Source organism: Uranotaenia lowii, chromosome 3 (genome assembly GCF_029784155.1).
Source record: "Uranotaenia lowii strain MFRU-FL chromosome 3, ASM2978415v1, whole genome shotgun sequence".
NCBI classification, from domain to species: Eukaryota; Metazoa; Arthropoda; class Insecta; order Diptera; family Culicidae; genus Uranotaenia; species Uranotaenia lowii.
The window spans coordinates 207,760,845-207,778,288 of NC_073693.1; the positions used below are offsets into that span (position 1 = coordinate 207,760,845).

The window sequence follows — 17,444 nt, forward strand, 5'->3', positions numbered from 1 at the left end:
CCCCGTGTATAAATTTCGACTTAAGCATTGCATAACAACGCAATTATTGCCAGAAAGTTAAACCCTTTTCAGTGGCCTTTTAACAATCTTTGATATCTATTTGAAATCGATTGCCCTTCCCTCAAAACTCCCGTGTGCAAACTTTCAAAGCAATCAATTGCATAATAACGTCAATATTGTTAAAAACAGTGAAAAATTAATAAATATGGACGACCCCTTTCGTCGACCCTTACAAAAAATTTGACATCTAAAATCGATTTCCCGTCCCTGAAAACTACCGAGTGCAAATTTTCATCCCTATCCTATGTATAATTACGATGATATTGCAAAAATATTGAAATGTTAATATGGACGGCCTTCCTTGCCAGCCCCTTACACTAAATTTAATAAATGAAATCGATGGCTCATCCCTCAAAACTCTCGTGTACCAATTTTCATCTGAATCCGATGTATAATATCGCCAATATCGCAAAAACATTAAAAAGTTGATATGGACGACCCCTTTTGCCCACCCCTTCTACAAAATTTGATAACTGGAATCGATTGTCCGTTCCTTAAAATCCCCGTCTGCAAATTTTCATCTCAATTCAATGCACAATAAGTCCAAAATCGTAAAAACATCAAAAAGTGTATATGGACGACCCCTTTGGACGATCCCTGACCCTAAATTCAATACCTGGAATTGATTGCTCATCCTTCAAAAAACTCATGTGCAAATTTTCATATCAATCCAATGCATAATAACATCAATAAAGTAAAAACATTGAACAGTTCATATGGACGACCCCTTTTTCCGACCCCTGACACAAAGATCAATACATGAAATCAATTTCTCACCTCTCAAAACCCCTATGTGCAAATGTTTGTTACAATCCGACGAAAAATAACGTCAATATAGTGTAAACAATATTTGTCTTGTATGGACGACCCCCTTCAGATGGGGTCATCCGAAAATCTGAAAACATTTTTCATCATTCCTGGTCCTAATGAGTATCCATGCAAAATTTCAGCTCTTTAGCTCTTAAGATGGCTGAGCTTATAGAGGACAAACAAACAAACAAATAAACAAACAAACAAACAAACCCACAGAAATTGCTTTTTTATATATATAGATTCAAAAAAAATTGTCTTTAATTGAAATTTCCACCTCGAAGAATGTCCCTAGAAAATCCAAATCGAACCTCGTGTTCACATTAAATCACACAAAAGAAACTTTAAACTGAATTAAAAAATTAAATAAATTTAAATATGTACTAGCACAAGGTCTCATGCAAAATTTGGGCCAGATTATACTAAGGGAAGGGGCTGCGCAACGTGCCTGAAGTTAGTATGAAATTATGTGGATTTTGTGCGGCATAAACAAAAAAATAGTTTTCCGCCAATAGTTTAGGTCTTTATCAACCAATTTTTCTTTCAATTTGAGTGTTTTAAAGCTTAAATTATGAAAAAAAAATCATTTGAAGAACGCATTTCGATTAGAGTTATCATACAACAGCGTTCAAAAACGTGTATATTGCGCCGATTAACGATCATTCAAGTATTTTTCGTAATTGAATTTTTGAAACTCAATGTCTTCTTTACCAAACCATTGTCGAAAAGGGACCTAGAGATAAATTATTTGTCATAACGAAAGTTTTGTGAATGACTGTAGTGAAAACAAATCAGCCGATAGGGATTTCAGATATTGGTGCAAAACTTGGTTTTCATGTTCCTTCCAAACTCAATTTTTCATAATTCCATACAAATTTTGGGCTCATTGTGCCATCTATTTCCGTGGTCCAATCCCCAAATTTGGCACTGGACTACTTCAATAGTTTTTGTTCTGTTTGGTTCTTGCGCAAATTTGTAATCCTAAACGTTTACAACATTTTCAAAAACGGGCTCAGTTTTGGTCAAAGAGTAAAAAAATTTAGGAAGAATGCTGCCGCGAATTTCTTATTTCCAGACCTTGGCCAAGAATAAAATAGTTGGGCGTATTCTACTTACTGTTTCCTGAGTGAAGAATTCAGTTCAAACTTGGAACTCAATTTTTTTGGCCATTCGCAGCGACTCAAGAGATAGGGAAAAAATGATGAATTTATCTTGGACGGACCACCATGAAAGATGAGTAAGAAAATAAAACACGTAAGGCTTAACACAGCCTTCACACTTGATCGGTTGTCGTGTCCTAGCCCATAAATATAGATGTGGATGATGGACCAAGAGAAATGTTGGATCAAACCAATTAATATCGAGTGAGTATAAAAACTGGGTGTTATCACTGATAAATCATCATTCAGCAGTTATTTCTCGTACCAGTAGCATCAAGAAAAGGCAAACATGAAGGTAAGCACAGCAAAATCAAAGTGTCTTTTCAAAAAATTGCAAACTTTTTTAACTTATTCTTCAATAGGTGTTTATCGTACTCTCTATGGCTTTGGCCATCGCTAGCTGTGCGGCAATCGACAACAGCCAGAAGGAAAAACGAGGCCTCTGGGAGGAAAGCTACGAAAATCACGAACCACGTCACTATCATCATTATGAAGACGACAACAGTCAGCAACATCACTTCTCAACCCACCAGTTCAAGGAATACGAACATGAAAACCAGAACCAGTACTATCAACATCAGGATCTGAGCAACGAGTGGGAAGCCAAGAAGGAAATCAAGCACATCATCACCAAGAAAATCCCAGTGCCATATCCAGTTGAGGTTGAGAAGCACGTTCCAGTCGAAGTGAAGGTCCCATACCCAGTAGAAACTGAGAAGAAGGTCCCAGTTGTCGTCGAAAAGAAGGTTCCAGTCTACGTCGAGAAGAAGTACCCAGTCCATGTAGATCGTCCAGTTCCTTATCCAGTGAAGGTCGAGGTCCCAGTCTACGAGAAGGAGTACGTTGAGGTCCCAAAGCCATACACAGTTCATGTTGAGAAGCCTTATCCAGTGTACGTGAGCAAGCAGGTCTATGTAGAGAAGCCAAAGCCAGTGACCGTCTACTTTAAGCAGCACGAGAAGAACTCTTTCTGGAATTAAGAGATGCTGGTGTAAGAAGTTAGGCTGAATGTGTCCGGAGTTTTGTAGATGAATGATGATTTAGTTAAAAGTAGTTTAATCAATTGTTCAGAAAATCTCTATGAAATATTTCGCAAGAAATAATTTATAGAGATTTACAAAATGTTGCAATAATGTTTTTGTTGAAACTATTTCAAAGATTCTGTAAAAAAATTCAGAAACACAATAAAACATGTTTGGAAAACTGAAACTTTGTCCATTAAAACTCAAGGATTTGATAGAGAAAATTTTAAAAATAATCTACATATAATACTCAAAGTGTTAGGAATTCTAAGGTGAGAAATAATGTGACTCGTAAGGTTTTACTTTCTGGCATTAAGCGATGATTCGCAACACCAGTTCAATCGCTATAACAACATTTTGGGTACGAATACCACCTTAACAACAGGCTTCAGACCATGACTGCTTATGAACAATTTTTGATAACAGCGCAAATGAAATTTCCTCATACTGATAATGAGAAATGCATCCCTTCAAAAATCAACTCTAAGATGATCCAAATTGTGTCGTTGTTCACAAATGTCTCAGTGGATTTTGCTATGGAGTCAGTGGATATGCGATGGACAGAGATAGCTGAGCATTATTTATTTACATAGTATTCCGTCTTACGACATAACTTGACGAACATAATTCCTAAAATTCACTCGGTTCATAGCAACCGTTCTCCAATTTCTCGGGCACCCCACGTTCGCCAGATCACGCTCCACTTGGTCAAACCACCTTGCTCGTTGCGCCCCCGCTCGTCTTGTTCCTACCGGATTCGTAGCGAACACCTGTTTTGCAGGACAGTCATCCGGCATTCTCGCAACATGTCCCGCCCAGCGTATCCGGCCAGCTTTCACCACCTTCTGGATACTGGGTTCGCCGTAGAGTCGCGCGAGCTCGTGGTTCATCATTCGCCTCCACACTCCGTTCTCCTGTACGCCGCCAAAGATGGTTCTTAACACTCGTCGCTCGAATACTTCGAGTGTACGCAGGTCCTCCTCGAGCAATATCCATGTCTCGTGCCCGTAGAGAACAACCGATCTAATAAGCGTCATATACAGGTTACACTTCGTGCAAGGGCTAAGTCTTCTTGACCGCAGCTGCTTGTGGAGTCCATAGTAGGCAAGACTTCCGCTGATAATTCGCCTCCGGATCTCACGGCTGGTGTCATTGTCTGCGGTCACCAGGGAGACGAGATAGAAAAAGTCTTCGACTATCTCCAGCTCCAGCTCGTGGCCGTCGATCGTGACGTAGTCGGGTTCAAAAATCGCGAAATCGTTGAAAATGGTCAAATCAACCGTGTGTATCGTTCTCAAACGTTTCCGTGAGATGCGTACTATGGATCGGCAGGTTCATACCAAGCATCATAGTGGAATTAAGGATCGGAATCTGCATTTGAAGGTGTTGAGAACGATCAAGGAAAACACAGGGTAGTCGGACTATGACATTGCCAAGAAATTCAACGCCGACCGGTGCACCGTCAGAAGGATTCGTCTACGCGAAGGAATACGATCCTATCGGACCAGTAAGCAACCAAACCAGACATTGAAGCAGAATTTAGTAGCCAAAGGACGTGCCCGCAAGTTATACAAGAAGATTCCTACGAAGTTCGAAGGATGCATCCTCATGGATGACGAAACGTACGTGAAGATGTAAAAATGTAAATGTAAATTATGTAAAGCCACTGCAGTGGTGCACTGCACTGGTCATGGTGATGTCCCCGGCAACTTCTAATTTGTTTTTGCTGATAAGTTTGCAAGAAAGTGTTTGATCTGGCAAGGTATTTGCAGCTGCGGACGAAAAATTACGGTTTTTGTGAAAAAAAAGACCATGGACTCCGAAATTTACAAGGAGGAATGCCTGAAAAACTTTTTTTTTCGTACATTAGATCTCACAAAGGACTAGTTAAGTTTTCGCCAGATTTGGCAAGCTGCCACTACAGCTAGGAGGTTCTACAGTGGTATTGGGCCAACGGGTGGATTTTGTCGAAAAGGACATCAACCCACCCAACTGCCCTCAATTCCGCTCTATCGAAAAATTTTGGGCAATTGTCAAGCAGAAGATGAAGAAGAATTGTAGGACGACTCGGGAAGCAACAGAGATGAAGAGATTGTGGAACAAAATGGCCGCTGAGGTCAGCGAATAGGGTGTTCAAACTATAATGAGTGATACTCAACCAAAAGTTCGAAAATTCATCAAAACAACATCGGAATATTTTTTTTATTATTTTTCCTTTAAAGTGCAATAAAAACCCTACATTTCAAGTACAAAACATTTTTATTTCGTTTATATAGCTCCGAGATAGACCCGTTTTAATGCGTCCAGATTTGTAGTGATCCATGCTTTAAGTTAGTAGGTACCCATAACATGTGGCAGCTCAGTCCATCGATTAAGGCAGGAAAAAATTTCAAATCTTTCTTTTGTCACTTGGAGTTGGAACATCGCGAGGGGATTGATAATTAAAAGTTATGTTAAAAACAAATAAATTAGAACTGATTGCACGAAAGTTTGTATGCAACAAAATTCCATACTTTATCATTGCCAAAAACTATAAATCAAGTATTTTTTTTATTGAATAATTCAATAAAATCAAAAATACACAACATGGTTAAATACCTCCCACCTTCCAAAATTTGTTTTTTGGCCTTGTAATCTTTCGAATATTTGATTTTTTTTTTCGATATTTACATGAAATACTTCAAACTTTATTTATTCTCCCCTTCGGTTTGTTTTTTGGAAATTTCAAAGGGGGGAGGGGGTGACAAAAGAAGAAATTGATATTTGTTCTGGCCTAATCGTTCGTTTCAAATATTACAAAGGGAATCCATCTTTGGTTAATCTGAAGAGAATATTGCTAGCGAAGTGTATAGCCAAACATTGTACTGATTGTCCCATGGAGAAAAACGAGCAAAACGCGATTAGAATTTTGCTCACTTTTTAGGATTTTCGTTAAATTTCTAGCTCTTTCGCACCTTTCATGAATGTTGTTATTTAAAATTGGTCAATTTACAATGAAATCTATTCTTACTTTTTTTTTCTTTAGAGCAGAAGATAATCGTCAAAAACGCTTCGTGTGACACTTTTGCGTAGAATATGAGCGTTTGTATTTTGGTTTCTACGGAAAAACTGTCACACGAACTTTATTTTTCCTATGTTACTGTGTGTTGAATGGAAAGGTTTTCAAAGTGTTCTGGTGAAAAACTATAATTAAGTAATCAAAACTGTTAATAAGATGAGTGCATTATCGTTGCCGAAGGTTTACGGTTCAGAGTCAAGTGACAGTGATGAAGATTTTCTTGGATTCAATGGCGTGGAAATCAGAATTTGATCGGAATGTTTCTCATGTTATTCATCATATTTATCTAAGTTCGAGGAAGATCCGAACGAATCCGATGCTTGTATTTTTCACTCGCCAAAAAAATAAGAACCAAGAAAGAATTCAGCAAGGAGGAATCTGCCCGGAAGCGCAAAAATGCGCATCCATTAATTGTTGATTCTGCAGATATCGGAAGCATTGCAATAATCATATTCACCGGGATGATCGTGTTAATATAAATAGCACATTCTGGAGCTTGGATGACGAAGGACAAAAAAACTTTATCCGAAATTACAAGTCTAAACCGGAAGTGAAGAAAAAGCTCTCATACAGCTCCAGTCCCATGTATGCCGGAAGTTCTTTCTGAATACGTTTGGATATCGCGAAAACTGTGGGTGAGTGTTTGAAAAAATATTTTAATAAAAAAAAAATTAGAACATTTATTTTAGCAATATTCTATATCGCTGCCTGGATGTCAACGACGGACCGGTTTCCGATAATCGAAGAAAGTATGTTCTGTACAACAGTTTATCGGAAATTATGAAAAAGCATATTTTGGATTTCCGTCCCACTATCGCCGAGAGCATGCGCCAAACCGATTATATCTTCCGTCCGATCTTACGCAGCGAGCTATGCATCAACATTTTTTTAAACTTCAACAAAACTAATGTTAGCTAAGCGTTATATTCTCGTAAGCTTAATATATTTAACATTTCATTTGTTAAATTGGTCCACGAAGAATGTGAGGTGTACTGAGATAAATGAACATGTTAAACTACTCGGAGCAACATGTGAATGCAATTCCGATTGTGAAATATGTTCCAAATTCATGATTCATCAACAGCTATATGGAAAAGCAAGGGTCGAGTACCAAAAAGACGGCGGAGCGGTAGTATTGAACCATTTGGTGATGGCCGTTGACCTTCAAAAAGTAAGTGAGTTATTTATATCATCTATAATCTTACTCATTCATTCATCCATATTTCAGGCAATACAGATTCCACGATTGGATGGACTAAAAACAGTTATGTTTTCACAAAGAATATTGACGTTCAACGAAACATTCGCTATAGTAGGATTGTATTCCAAAGTTTTCGCCTTCGAAGTATGGCACAAGACTGTGTAGATGTAGTATCTATGCAAGCAACGGATTTTTTCGAAATTAAATTTGTAGTTACATAATACATGTTACAGCTTATGAATCCACGGCCATACATTGACAACATATCCAAAGTTTGTATCGAAAAAGGTTCTTTCGGTATTAAATATTCGGATTCTGTCCATGGTACCGATCTTCTTGGGTGTTGTTTTTTTTCTAAGAAGCAAAAGAAAACAGTAAAACATAGTTCTTTCGAACTAAATAATCATCTGAAAAGGCAACAAACGCCCAAAAGGATAGAAGAAGCAAGAAAAGTATCGTTGCTTTCCAGAAAACAGGAAGCAGTTTTATTTTAACTTGCCGACAAAAAAGGATCATAGTTTATAAGTTTTCATCCTTTTTCCAAGTTTTTTTTCAATTGCTTTTGTTTCAGTTTGTTTTGATTAGAGTACTTTTGTTAAATTTGAAAATAATAAACGGCTTAGATCGATATTCTATAATGTGTTTCATTTTACGTCACAAATCAAACCCGCTAAAGTGAGCGCCCCCTCCCCCTCCTTGTCCTTCGCTGTGACCTTCAATCATAGAAAATTACAATTAAAATTACAGTACAATGTCCCACTTAAGCGATTTTTGAAGAGTTCTGTGTCTGTTGAGTGGTTTTCAAACAGTTTTTCCCAGTGGGACATTTTTTCTTATAAACATCAACATAAAGACAACCACCTCGATGAAAATTTTGTATAAGTTCAGAACAAAGTATACTTGTTTGTGTTTGTATTCGAAAGATAACGCCAAAATAAGCATTTTCCAGCAAAAAAAGTGAAAATGACTCAAAAGTCACATGAGTCATTCTTGCGTAGAACGTCTCTAAAGGTCGACTACCACCCTGGAAACCCTAGAAGCAATTTTTAAATCCAAGCCACATATACATAGGCTGGACCTTGCTACAGACGGGGGAGTCATACAAACATACATACATACATTCATATTCTTGTATCATTATGCTTTAAATATATTATGCTTTGAAAAACATAATTTCATTTTTTTTTTAAAACTTACCCATTAATCTCAAAAATGGTAGCTGACATTCAGAACCCTCAAGTAAGTCAAAATCAGTTCTTAAATGCAAGGCAATTCCGGAAAACATAATTTATTTACATTGTGTACCTAGTTAATGGTAATTGAAAACAAGAGCCAATCAAACACATTCTAGAAAGAACAACAGTAGAAAAAACAATTATCAAAATCTATCCAAAACCAAAAATGTATTCACTACTTTGAATTTTCAACGACTTATGTCACATGCAAGATTTTATAAATACTCGGGAATCCATAAAACATGGTTCACTCAAACCATTTATGTTGAGACCTACCATGACATAAAAGAGAAAATCTCGAACCGCACATTTAGAATTGTGAGAATTCTTCAATAGAAATTGAATAAAAGATGAGGGAACAAATTCAACAGCTGATAACCTTCACGCTTCAAACTGAATTGGTAGATTAAAAACGACTCAAACGGATGATAAACGAAAGAGAAGCGACAGCTTCATTTGTAGGAAAGTATATAAACTAAATGTTATCAACGGTCAATCATCATTCAGCAGTGATTTCTTGTTCAGTCTAAACCGTGGAAAGGCAAACATGAAGGTGAGTAAAAAATTCAATTTATCTAAAACTATGTGTTTGCAAACATTTATTAATTCATTATTTCCTCAAGGCGTTCATCGTACTCTTTATGGCATTGGCCATTGCTAGCTGTGGGAAAGTCGACAACAGCCAGAAGGAAAAACGAGGCATCTGGAAGGAAAGTTATGAAAAGCGGGAACAGCGTCACTATGACCCATATGAAGATGACCACAGCCAGTTACATCATTATTCAACTCATCAGTTGGAGGAATACGAAAATGACAACCAGAATCAGTATTATCAGCATCAGGATCTGAGCAACGATTGGGAAGCTAAGAAGGAAATCAAGCACATCATCACCAAGAAAGTCCCAGTCCCATATCCAGTTGAGGTCGAGAAACGCATCCCAGTCGAAGTGAAGGTCCCATACCCAGTGGAAACTGAGAAGAAGGTCCCAGTTGTCGTCGAAAAGAAGGTTCCAGTGTACGTCGAGAAGAAGTACCCAGTCCATGTAGATCGCCCAGTTCCCTATCCGGTGAAGGTTGAGGTCCCAGTCTACAAGAAGGAGTACGTTGAGGTTCCAAAGCCATACGCAGTTCATGTTGAGAAGCCTTATCCAGTGTATGTGAGCAAACAAGTTTTCGTAGAGAAGGCAGTTCCTGTCACTGTTTACGTTAAGAAACACGAAGAGAAACCTTATTGGGGTTAATCGGGGATTGCCTTCCTGAAAGACTGATTGTATATAGATTGTCGTTTGTTTTGGAAATATAGTTTAATTTGTTATAATTGTAACCAAATGTCTTTTTAAATTCATAATTCATAAATCTGTGAAAAGTGCAAGGTCCTCCACGACGGTGTCTTGTCTGGTTCAATTCCAGTACTGCTGGAGTGAGACAACGATGTACCGATCTTATTACCAACAATGAAGAACTAAACGACCTTGACCTGGCTGACGATATGGTTTCGCTCGCCCAAACACAACCGGATATGCAGAGCAAACGCGATGTCCTCACCGAAAGCTCCAAGGCAGCAGGTCTCAAAGTCAATGTCGGAAAGACCAAGTCGATGGAGATCTACACAGGAAATCCCTCCAGTTTGATGCTAGCCGGGCAAAGGTTGAGAAAGTGATGTGCTTCCAGTATCTTGGTAGTCAGATAACGCCTGATGGTGGTACCAGGAAAGACATCGAAACCTGGATCAGAAAGGCCCGATTTGTGATTGCGAGTTTCTCGAACATCTGACGGTCACGGCAGATCTCTCTACGAACGAAAATCCGAATCTTCAACTCAAACGTCAAATCCGTCTTGTTGTACGTGTGTGAAACTTGGTGCACATACAGTAAGCGAAATAAGAATAGCACCACTATGTGTTTTGCTTGTTAAAATATGAATGATCGAAAATTACGAAAATTTTCTTCCACAGTTTGTTCTGAATTGCTTAACGGATAAATCAAGCATAAGTTTACTATTTTTGGACGTAGCAATTGGCGTTGAGGACCAAAAATGTGAAAAAAGGGTGCGAAATAAGAATAGCACCACTTGAGATTTTCAACAAAAACGAGATTATTTTTAAAAATTTATTGTGTAAAAGTGAATAATAATGCTTCTACGAATTATTTGAATAGATAACTGCATTTTAGGAGTTTTCCAGAATTCTAAACGTTTACAAAGGTATTAAAAGGGGGTTTTAAGAGATGCTACTCTAGCGTAAAGGAGTTTGCTATAAAACTTTATCAAACTGCTTGATTTCTAAATTAACATTCATAAGTATGTTGCAAAATGATGAAACATAGTTTGAATTCAAAGAGCAGGTTGGAATTCAAAAATGCTAATGTTTTTTAATAGTCAAACACTATTTCTCTAGTTTTAAGTCATAGATGGCAGCACTATCTTGTCATTTAACCAAATTCATGCCCATTTTCGAATATCCGGGATTAATTAGCGAGTGCTGGATGATTTTGGTCAAGAAATAAATAAATGTACCGTGTTAGCGCATTGGAAATTCTGAGATCACTAAATCCAAAAAAAATTAGAATTGCATCAAGGTCACTAAAAGTGAATTTTTGGACCGATTATCAGAATAATGTTATACTTTGCGATGGAGCTTGATGGACCAGGCGGCTAGCAGTATTATTGGTATGCTTTGCAATTGAATCGGAAGTTGAGATGAGCAGAAATTTTGGCGGTTGTACATTTTCGTGCTAGTGATTCTTTTTCAAATCCGAAAAAGCTTTCTGCAGCGTGAACTTTCACAAAACTGTGATGGGAAAATACCTCAAAATGATGAATATGAGCCTAAATGAACCTGAAAAATCAATATTGAGACTAAATTCGGTTTTAACTGCAAGATAGTGGTGCCATCTACAATTTAAAACTGGAAAAAGTGTGGTTTACTGAACATAATCAAAGTTATTGAATTGCAAACTGAACACGAACTGTCGACGAGTGACTGGGACCAAGTGAAGATGTTGGCTCCAGATCGTCAACAGTGCGTCGGAGGATCGGCGCGGGAAAATTAAGTATGTAAGTAAACGCCTCTAGTTATCGTTAAGTTAATGCCAGAGTTTTGAATTGCAAGGTTTGTTTACTTAATGGTAAAAATTTTGTGAAAACTGATACACTTTTTAAAAAATTATCCAGAAACCAGACAAAGTTGTGCACACCCACGTTGAAAACCCAACATGGTCAGGCAGGAGGAACACACAAACACATACCTATCTCTGTGAAATCAGATGTTTCGTCAAAAAGACTCCTTTAACGTCGCACACGAAACAGTATTGAACGACCCCTTGTCGCTTTGTTTACATTAAGTCTTAGCTATCATTGGATGTACCTAAGTGTTTCTTTTGTAATCAGGTGTTATCCAGAAAAATGGATCTCGAACAGAAACGTAGCGCTGATTGCCTTGTTCCTAGCTGACAAACGGCAGAAGGACATAGTCAAGATACCTGGAGACCGGAAGTGCCAAAAAACGATATGGTGGGGGACGCCGACCTACTTTGGTGGCACCTGCCATGGCGGAGATCGTCAAGAAACGCCTTAAGAAAAATCCTCGTCGTAGTGCCACAAAATTGGCAGAGGATCTAAACATATCGGATCGAAGTCTCCGTCGGAACCTGAAAGATAAACCTCAGACCAAGCCCTACAAGATCCAAAAAGTTCAAGACCTTACGGTGAAGCACACAGAAAGGGTACTATGTATGCTGTGAACTGGATTTGATCTCATGACCGTTGGCTGAATGCTGTCCTCTACGGCATGGGAGCCATCTGTTGTTGTGGAAAGAAAGCAAACGTTTTAATCACAGGAGCAACCATGAATGGACAAGTTTATAAGGAGTAGTGACTTCAGGAGATAGTTTTGACGTTTATTTAGTAGCACGAAGGCCCCACCGTTGAAGTTCCGGTCCAACCTAGCTAGCTACCACTACACCCGGTATATATTGGAATGACGGTGTATATTGGAATGGTACAAGCAGAATAATATTGAATTGAAGAAGTGTGGAAAAAAAATACCGTTACGGTTGAAGTTTGCCACTGTACGTAAATAGATGGGAGGTATTCGACAAAAATTTGAGAATTTATCAGAAAAACAGACACATATTATTCCATAAAGTTAAAGCGCAAACTACAAAAAATATATTGAACATTTGTTAAAAATTTAATCATAGAGAAATCAGAAAATGTATGCTGCCTGATTCGAAATGGAACAAACGTAAAAAAAAACAAGTGTATTCAACAGAAAGTAAAATGCCAATGACGAACCCTATACTTTGGTATTTAAGGAAAAAAAATATTAACTTCGAATTAAGAACAATACAAATTAAATTTTAAAACAATTTTTATATTTTCAACATTTAGCAGTAATACTCTACGCAGATTCAGTCTTCAGTCACAAACGCACTTTCATTCATCACTCAACCCCAGTAAGGCTTTTGCTCGTGTTTCTTGACGAAAACAGTGACTGGCACGGGCTTCTCTACGTAGATCTTCTTGTCTACATACACTGGATAAGGCTTTTCAACATGAACTGCGTATGGCTTTGGAACCTCAACGTACTCCTTCTTGTAGACTGGGACCTCAACCTTCACCGGATAGGGAACTGGGCGATCTACATGGACTGGGTACTTCTTCTCGATGTACACTGGAACCTTCTTTTCGACGACAACTGGGACCTTCTTCTCAGTTTCCACTGGGTATGGGACCTTCACTTCGACTGGGATGCGCTTCTCGACCTCAACTGGGTATGGAACTGGGACTTTCTTGGTGATGATGTGTTTGATTTCCTTCTTAGCTTCCCACTGGTTGCTCAGATCCTGATGCTGATAATACTGGTTCTGGTTGTCATGTTCGTATTCCTTATACTGATGAGTTGAGAAATGATGCAACTGGTTGTTATCATCTTCATATGGATCATAGTGACGCTGCTCGTGTTTTTCGTAGCTTTCCTCCCAGAGACCCCGTTTTTCCTTCTGGCTGTTGTCGACTGCCCCACAGCAAGCATTAATGGCCAAAACCACAGAGAGTACGATGAACGCCTAAAAATAATAATTATTTATCAACTAATAGCAATGTAACGCTTAATTTTTAAAGCACATTGTGCTCACCTTCATGTTTGCCTTTCCACGGTGTAGATTGAACAAGAATCCACTGCTGAATGATGATTCAACAGTGATAAAGTTCACTTTATATAGGAACTGTATTTGATGTTAAAAGATTCGATTCGTCTGTTTCCTTTTGTTCGAATGCAGGGCTTTTAGCCGCATCATTGATTAATGGCTAGACGGATGGTTGTTAGCATTTAGTGTGAAATTTCATAATTTGATTGATCAACTAATAGTTAAATTGTTAATTCATTAAAAGAGTTTTTTCTTGGGATTTTCATAAAAAATTTTTCTCTTACTCACGAAATTGCTTAAAGGTAGGCAGGAGCTTTTGTACATGAAAACGTTCAGAAGGAAGGTCAGTATTTTTTATTATTCAAAGAAAGATCCTATCTTAAAGAATGTCTACTATTTTTTCCCAACATAATACAATTGGGACGAAAATAAATTTTATGTTACAATTTTCAATGTCCCTCTTCGTTAAAAAAAAATTGAATTAAAATAAAAATCCTTTTAAACGATATGATAACAAAACAAAACCAAACATCCGGCAAACAAAACCTTCGATCAATGGTGCGAACGATAACATGAAATCAGATAAAAGAGAACAGACAATTCGAACCACTTTTCATCTGACGGAGTTCCTATATAAATTAAATGTTATCATTGTCCAATCATCATTCAGCAGTGATTCCTTGTGCAGTCCGTACCGTGGAAAGGCAAACATGAAGGTGAGCAAAAAGTGTTTCTTTTTAACCTTAAGCCAAGCTTGAATTATAAATAATAATTTATGTTTTTCAATAGGCGTTCATCGTACTCTCTGTGGCTCTGGCCATTGTTGCTAGCTGTGGGGCAGTCGACACCAGCCAGAAGGAAAAACGAGGCCTTTGGGAGGAAAGCTACGAAAATCACGAGCAGCGTCACTATGATCCATATGAAGATGATAACAACCAGTTGCACCATTTCTCAACTCAGCAGTATAAGGAATATGAACACGATAACCAGAATCAGTATTATCAGCATCAGGATCTGAGCAACCAGTGGGAAGCTAAGAAGGAAATCAAGCACATCATCACCAAAAAAGTCCCAGTTCCATATCCAGTCGAGGTCGAGAAACGCATTCCAGTCGAAGTGAAGGTCCCATACCCAGTGGAAACTGAGAAGAAGGTCCCAGTTGTCGTCGAAAAGAAGGTCCCAGTGTACGTCGAGAAGAAGTACCCAGTCCATGTAGATCGCCCAGTTCCCTATCCGGTGAAGGTCGAGGTCCCAGTCTACAAGAAGGAGTACGTTGAGGTTCCAAAGCCATACGCAGTTCATGTTGAGAAGCCTTATCCAGTGTATGTGAACAAGAAAATCTACGTTGAGAAGCCAGTGCCAGTCACCGTTTTCATCAAGAAGCACGAGCAGAAACCTTTCTGGGGTTGATTGATGAATGAGAGAGCGTTTGCGACTGAAGACTGAATCTGCGTAGATTGTTACTGCTGAATGTTTAAAATATAGCTTTATTTTGAAAGTTACGCAATTATTTTTTAATCACGTCGTGGCAAATTTAAGTGCTTTGTAATGTTTCTCTTCCTCATCTGCTTTGAATTATAGGACAGTTCAGTTTAAATCGAAACTAGCGCATAATTTCAATTAATGGAAGATTTAGGTATCTTCAAGCAAATGTGTAGAAAACTCGTAAATTAAGTTTATTAGTATTACTATATATTGTTCCACTTTGGAGGAATCGACCATTTGTGTTGCCAAATTTAGAAATTTTAGTCCCCTTTCATGTGTCACATGTGACTTTTCAGGTGCGAAATTATCATAATTCTGTTCTGTGCCTCAATAGATATGGTACCAGGGCCTTAGGAAGAACCGGCTCATGGGTGGGGTTTTGATGACAATTTTTGTTTCTTTAGCATTTTTGCTTGACAATGCATACACAAGTGAAAAAATGTATGTGTACTAAGTATATATTTTTCGAGTTAAAGTTATTTTGCATTTATAGTTATTTATTTTTAAAATAAGTGATAGGAGTTGCCAATTGTTCTAATGAGGCTTTAAAAAATATGGGACTTGTGAAATAGCTCAGTTGGTAAATCAGTCGCCTCCTGAGCTGATGTCCGTGAGTTCGAGCCCAAGAGTAAACATCTTTCACAGTTGTTACAGTTAAGTTGTTCGATGACTTATGCGCCAACTGCAACGTTGGTAAAAGTCGTGAGTGGCTCAATGATGTAGAAAAGACTATAATTGAAACAACAAAAAAGAATTTTGAACGCTTCATTTAAAAACAAAAAATCGTTTCTTACTCACTAACATTAGCAAGCTAATTCTTTTGAACCATAAGCATTACCATTTTAAGCATGGGTGAAAATGTATCAAATATTCAAAAATAAAAGTAAAGAATTGGGTTTACGGTTCAAATAAGCTTTATTTTCTACTCTTGTAAACTCGATTGAAATTTAAGATTTAAGTTCATTTGTCCAAATCCGCAATATATGTAATTAATGAAAAATAAATTTTCGAGCTGAATTTTTACCTGAGGATAAAAACCAAGTTCAAAAGTTGTCATATATTAGTTTATATTTCACAGTTTAAATCCTGTGAGTAAAGTTCTCAAAATTAAAATTTAGATTAAAAATAACTAAATCTTGGAAATGAATCCAGATTTTTTTTTATTTGTGATTTTCACCAGGTTTGTGTTTGTTAGCTGACTTTGATTGAATTCACAATTTTCATTTTGAATCAAGAATCGAAGTTATGAAACTGCAATCTCCTTCAATTTGAATCCTTAAAGAAATTTAAACATTGATACTTTAAAAGTGATTATAAAACTCAAATTTTAGGTGAATCTGAACACAAACCTTGGATTGAAAATCAAAGCCTGAATTTTGCATTTTGTAACCAAATTCAAAACCTGAATCTAAATTCCACCTAAGAAATCCTATGAATTTGAAACCAAAAAGCGAAATTAGTATCAATTCAGAACCCTTTATCCAGAAATTATATATTTGATTCTGAGCTTACGGTTTTCTAAATAATTACTTCTCTTTTTTTTCTTAACTGAACTTTTAAATTTAACTAAAATTGTGAAAGATGAAATTGTTCCACATTTTTCAATTCTGGACTCATGACACTTTCTAATATTTCAAATCTGCATATAAACTGAGTATAAAATTTCAAATCCAAAACTTAAATATGGTTCGGATTTTAATTTTTTTGTTTCATATTCCGAAATAAAGAGTTTCGAATAAAGGAAATTAATGATATTTTAGATTGGAATGCAACACCAAGATTCGAAGCAGTATTATAAACCAATTATCATCCTAAATGAAATTCAATAACAATAAACTGGAGACTTACTAGATATTTTTCCGCAAGTAGGTATCGGGAAGAGCAAATCCAGGCACTTTTATCCTCAGACCTTGCAAAAATAGGGCAGATTGTTTCAAAATTTTCCCTTGAATCCGGCCAATATGCAGGCAAATTTTGGAACCATTTCATTAAAATCAAGAAGAAAAACACATAGAAAACTTTTTTAATTTTTTCGTAACACATCAGCTGATTCAGAATCATATTTAAGGCTTCCAAAAAAACGTTTATGTTTACTTTGACAAAATTTGTTGAAAAATATGATTCGTGTCTTTAAAATACTGTGGCTGAATTCATAGGAATCATCGACTACTTTGAAATCATGATTTGAACGCAAGACTAAGGACTCTTTATTTTCGTTTGAGTTTGCAAATAGAGAAAGAATTTTTTTGAAAAACTGTCGTTGAAT

The 17,444-nt window shown here is 37.2% G+C and overlaps 4 protein-coding genes across 5 annotated transcripts in view; 3 read left to right on the top strand and 1 right to left on the bottom strand.

Annotated features, from left to right (window-relative positions):
- LOC129751883 (lachesin) overlaps window positions 1-17,444 on the bottom strand; it is a 338,054-nt gene that overhangs the window by 250,503 nt on the left and 70,107 nt on the right. The gene's annotated exons all lie outside the window — the stretch shown is intronic.
- Window positions 2,262-3,072, top strand: LOC129751888 (titin-like). The gene is made up of 2 exons (XM_055747646.1): window positions 2,262-2,325; window positions 2,393-3,072. Exons 1-2 carry the CDS (start codon window positions 2,320-2,322, stop codon window positions 3,008-3,010), a joined length of 624 nt encoding a protein of 207 aa, XP_055603621.1. The 5' UTR covers window positions 2,262-2,319; the 3' UTR covers window positions 3,011-3,072.
- LOC129751887 (titin-like) lies at window positions 9,061-9,787 on the top strand. Its single transcript, XM_055747645.1, has 2 exons — window positions 9,061-9,099; window positions 9,170-9,787. The coding sequence occupies exons 1-2, from the start codon at window positions 9,094-9,096 to the stop codon at window positions 9,785-9,787; spliced, it is 624 nt and encodes a 207-aa protein (XP_055603620.1). The 5' UTR covers window positions 9,061-9,093.
- On the top strand, window positions 14,374-15,158 carry LOC129751885 (titin-like). The gene is made up of 2 exons (XM_055747643.1): window positions 14,374-14,409; window positions 14,483-15,158. The coding sequence occupies exons 1-2, from the start codon at window positions 14,404-14,406 to the stop codon at window positions 15,101-15,103; spliced, it is 627 nt and encodes a 208-aa protein (XP_055603618.1). The 5' UTR covers window positions 14,374-14,403; the 3' UTR covers window positions 15,104-15,158.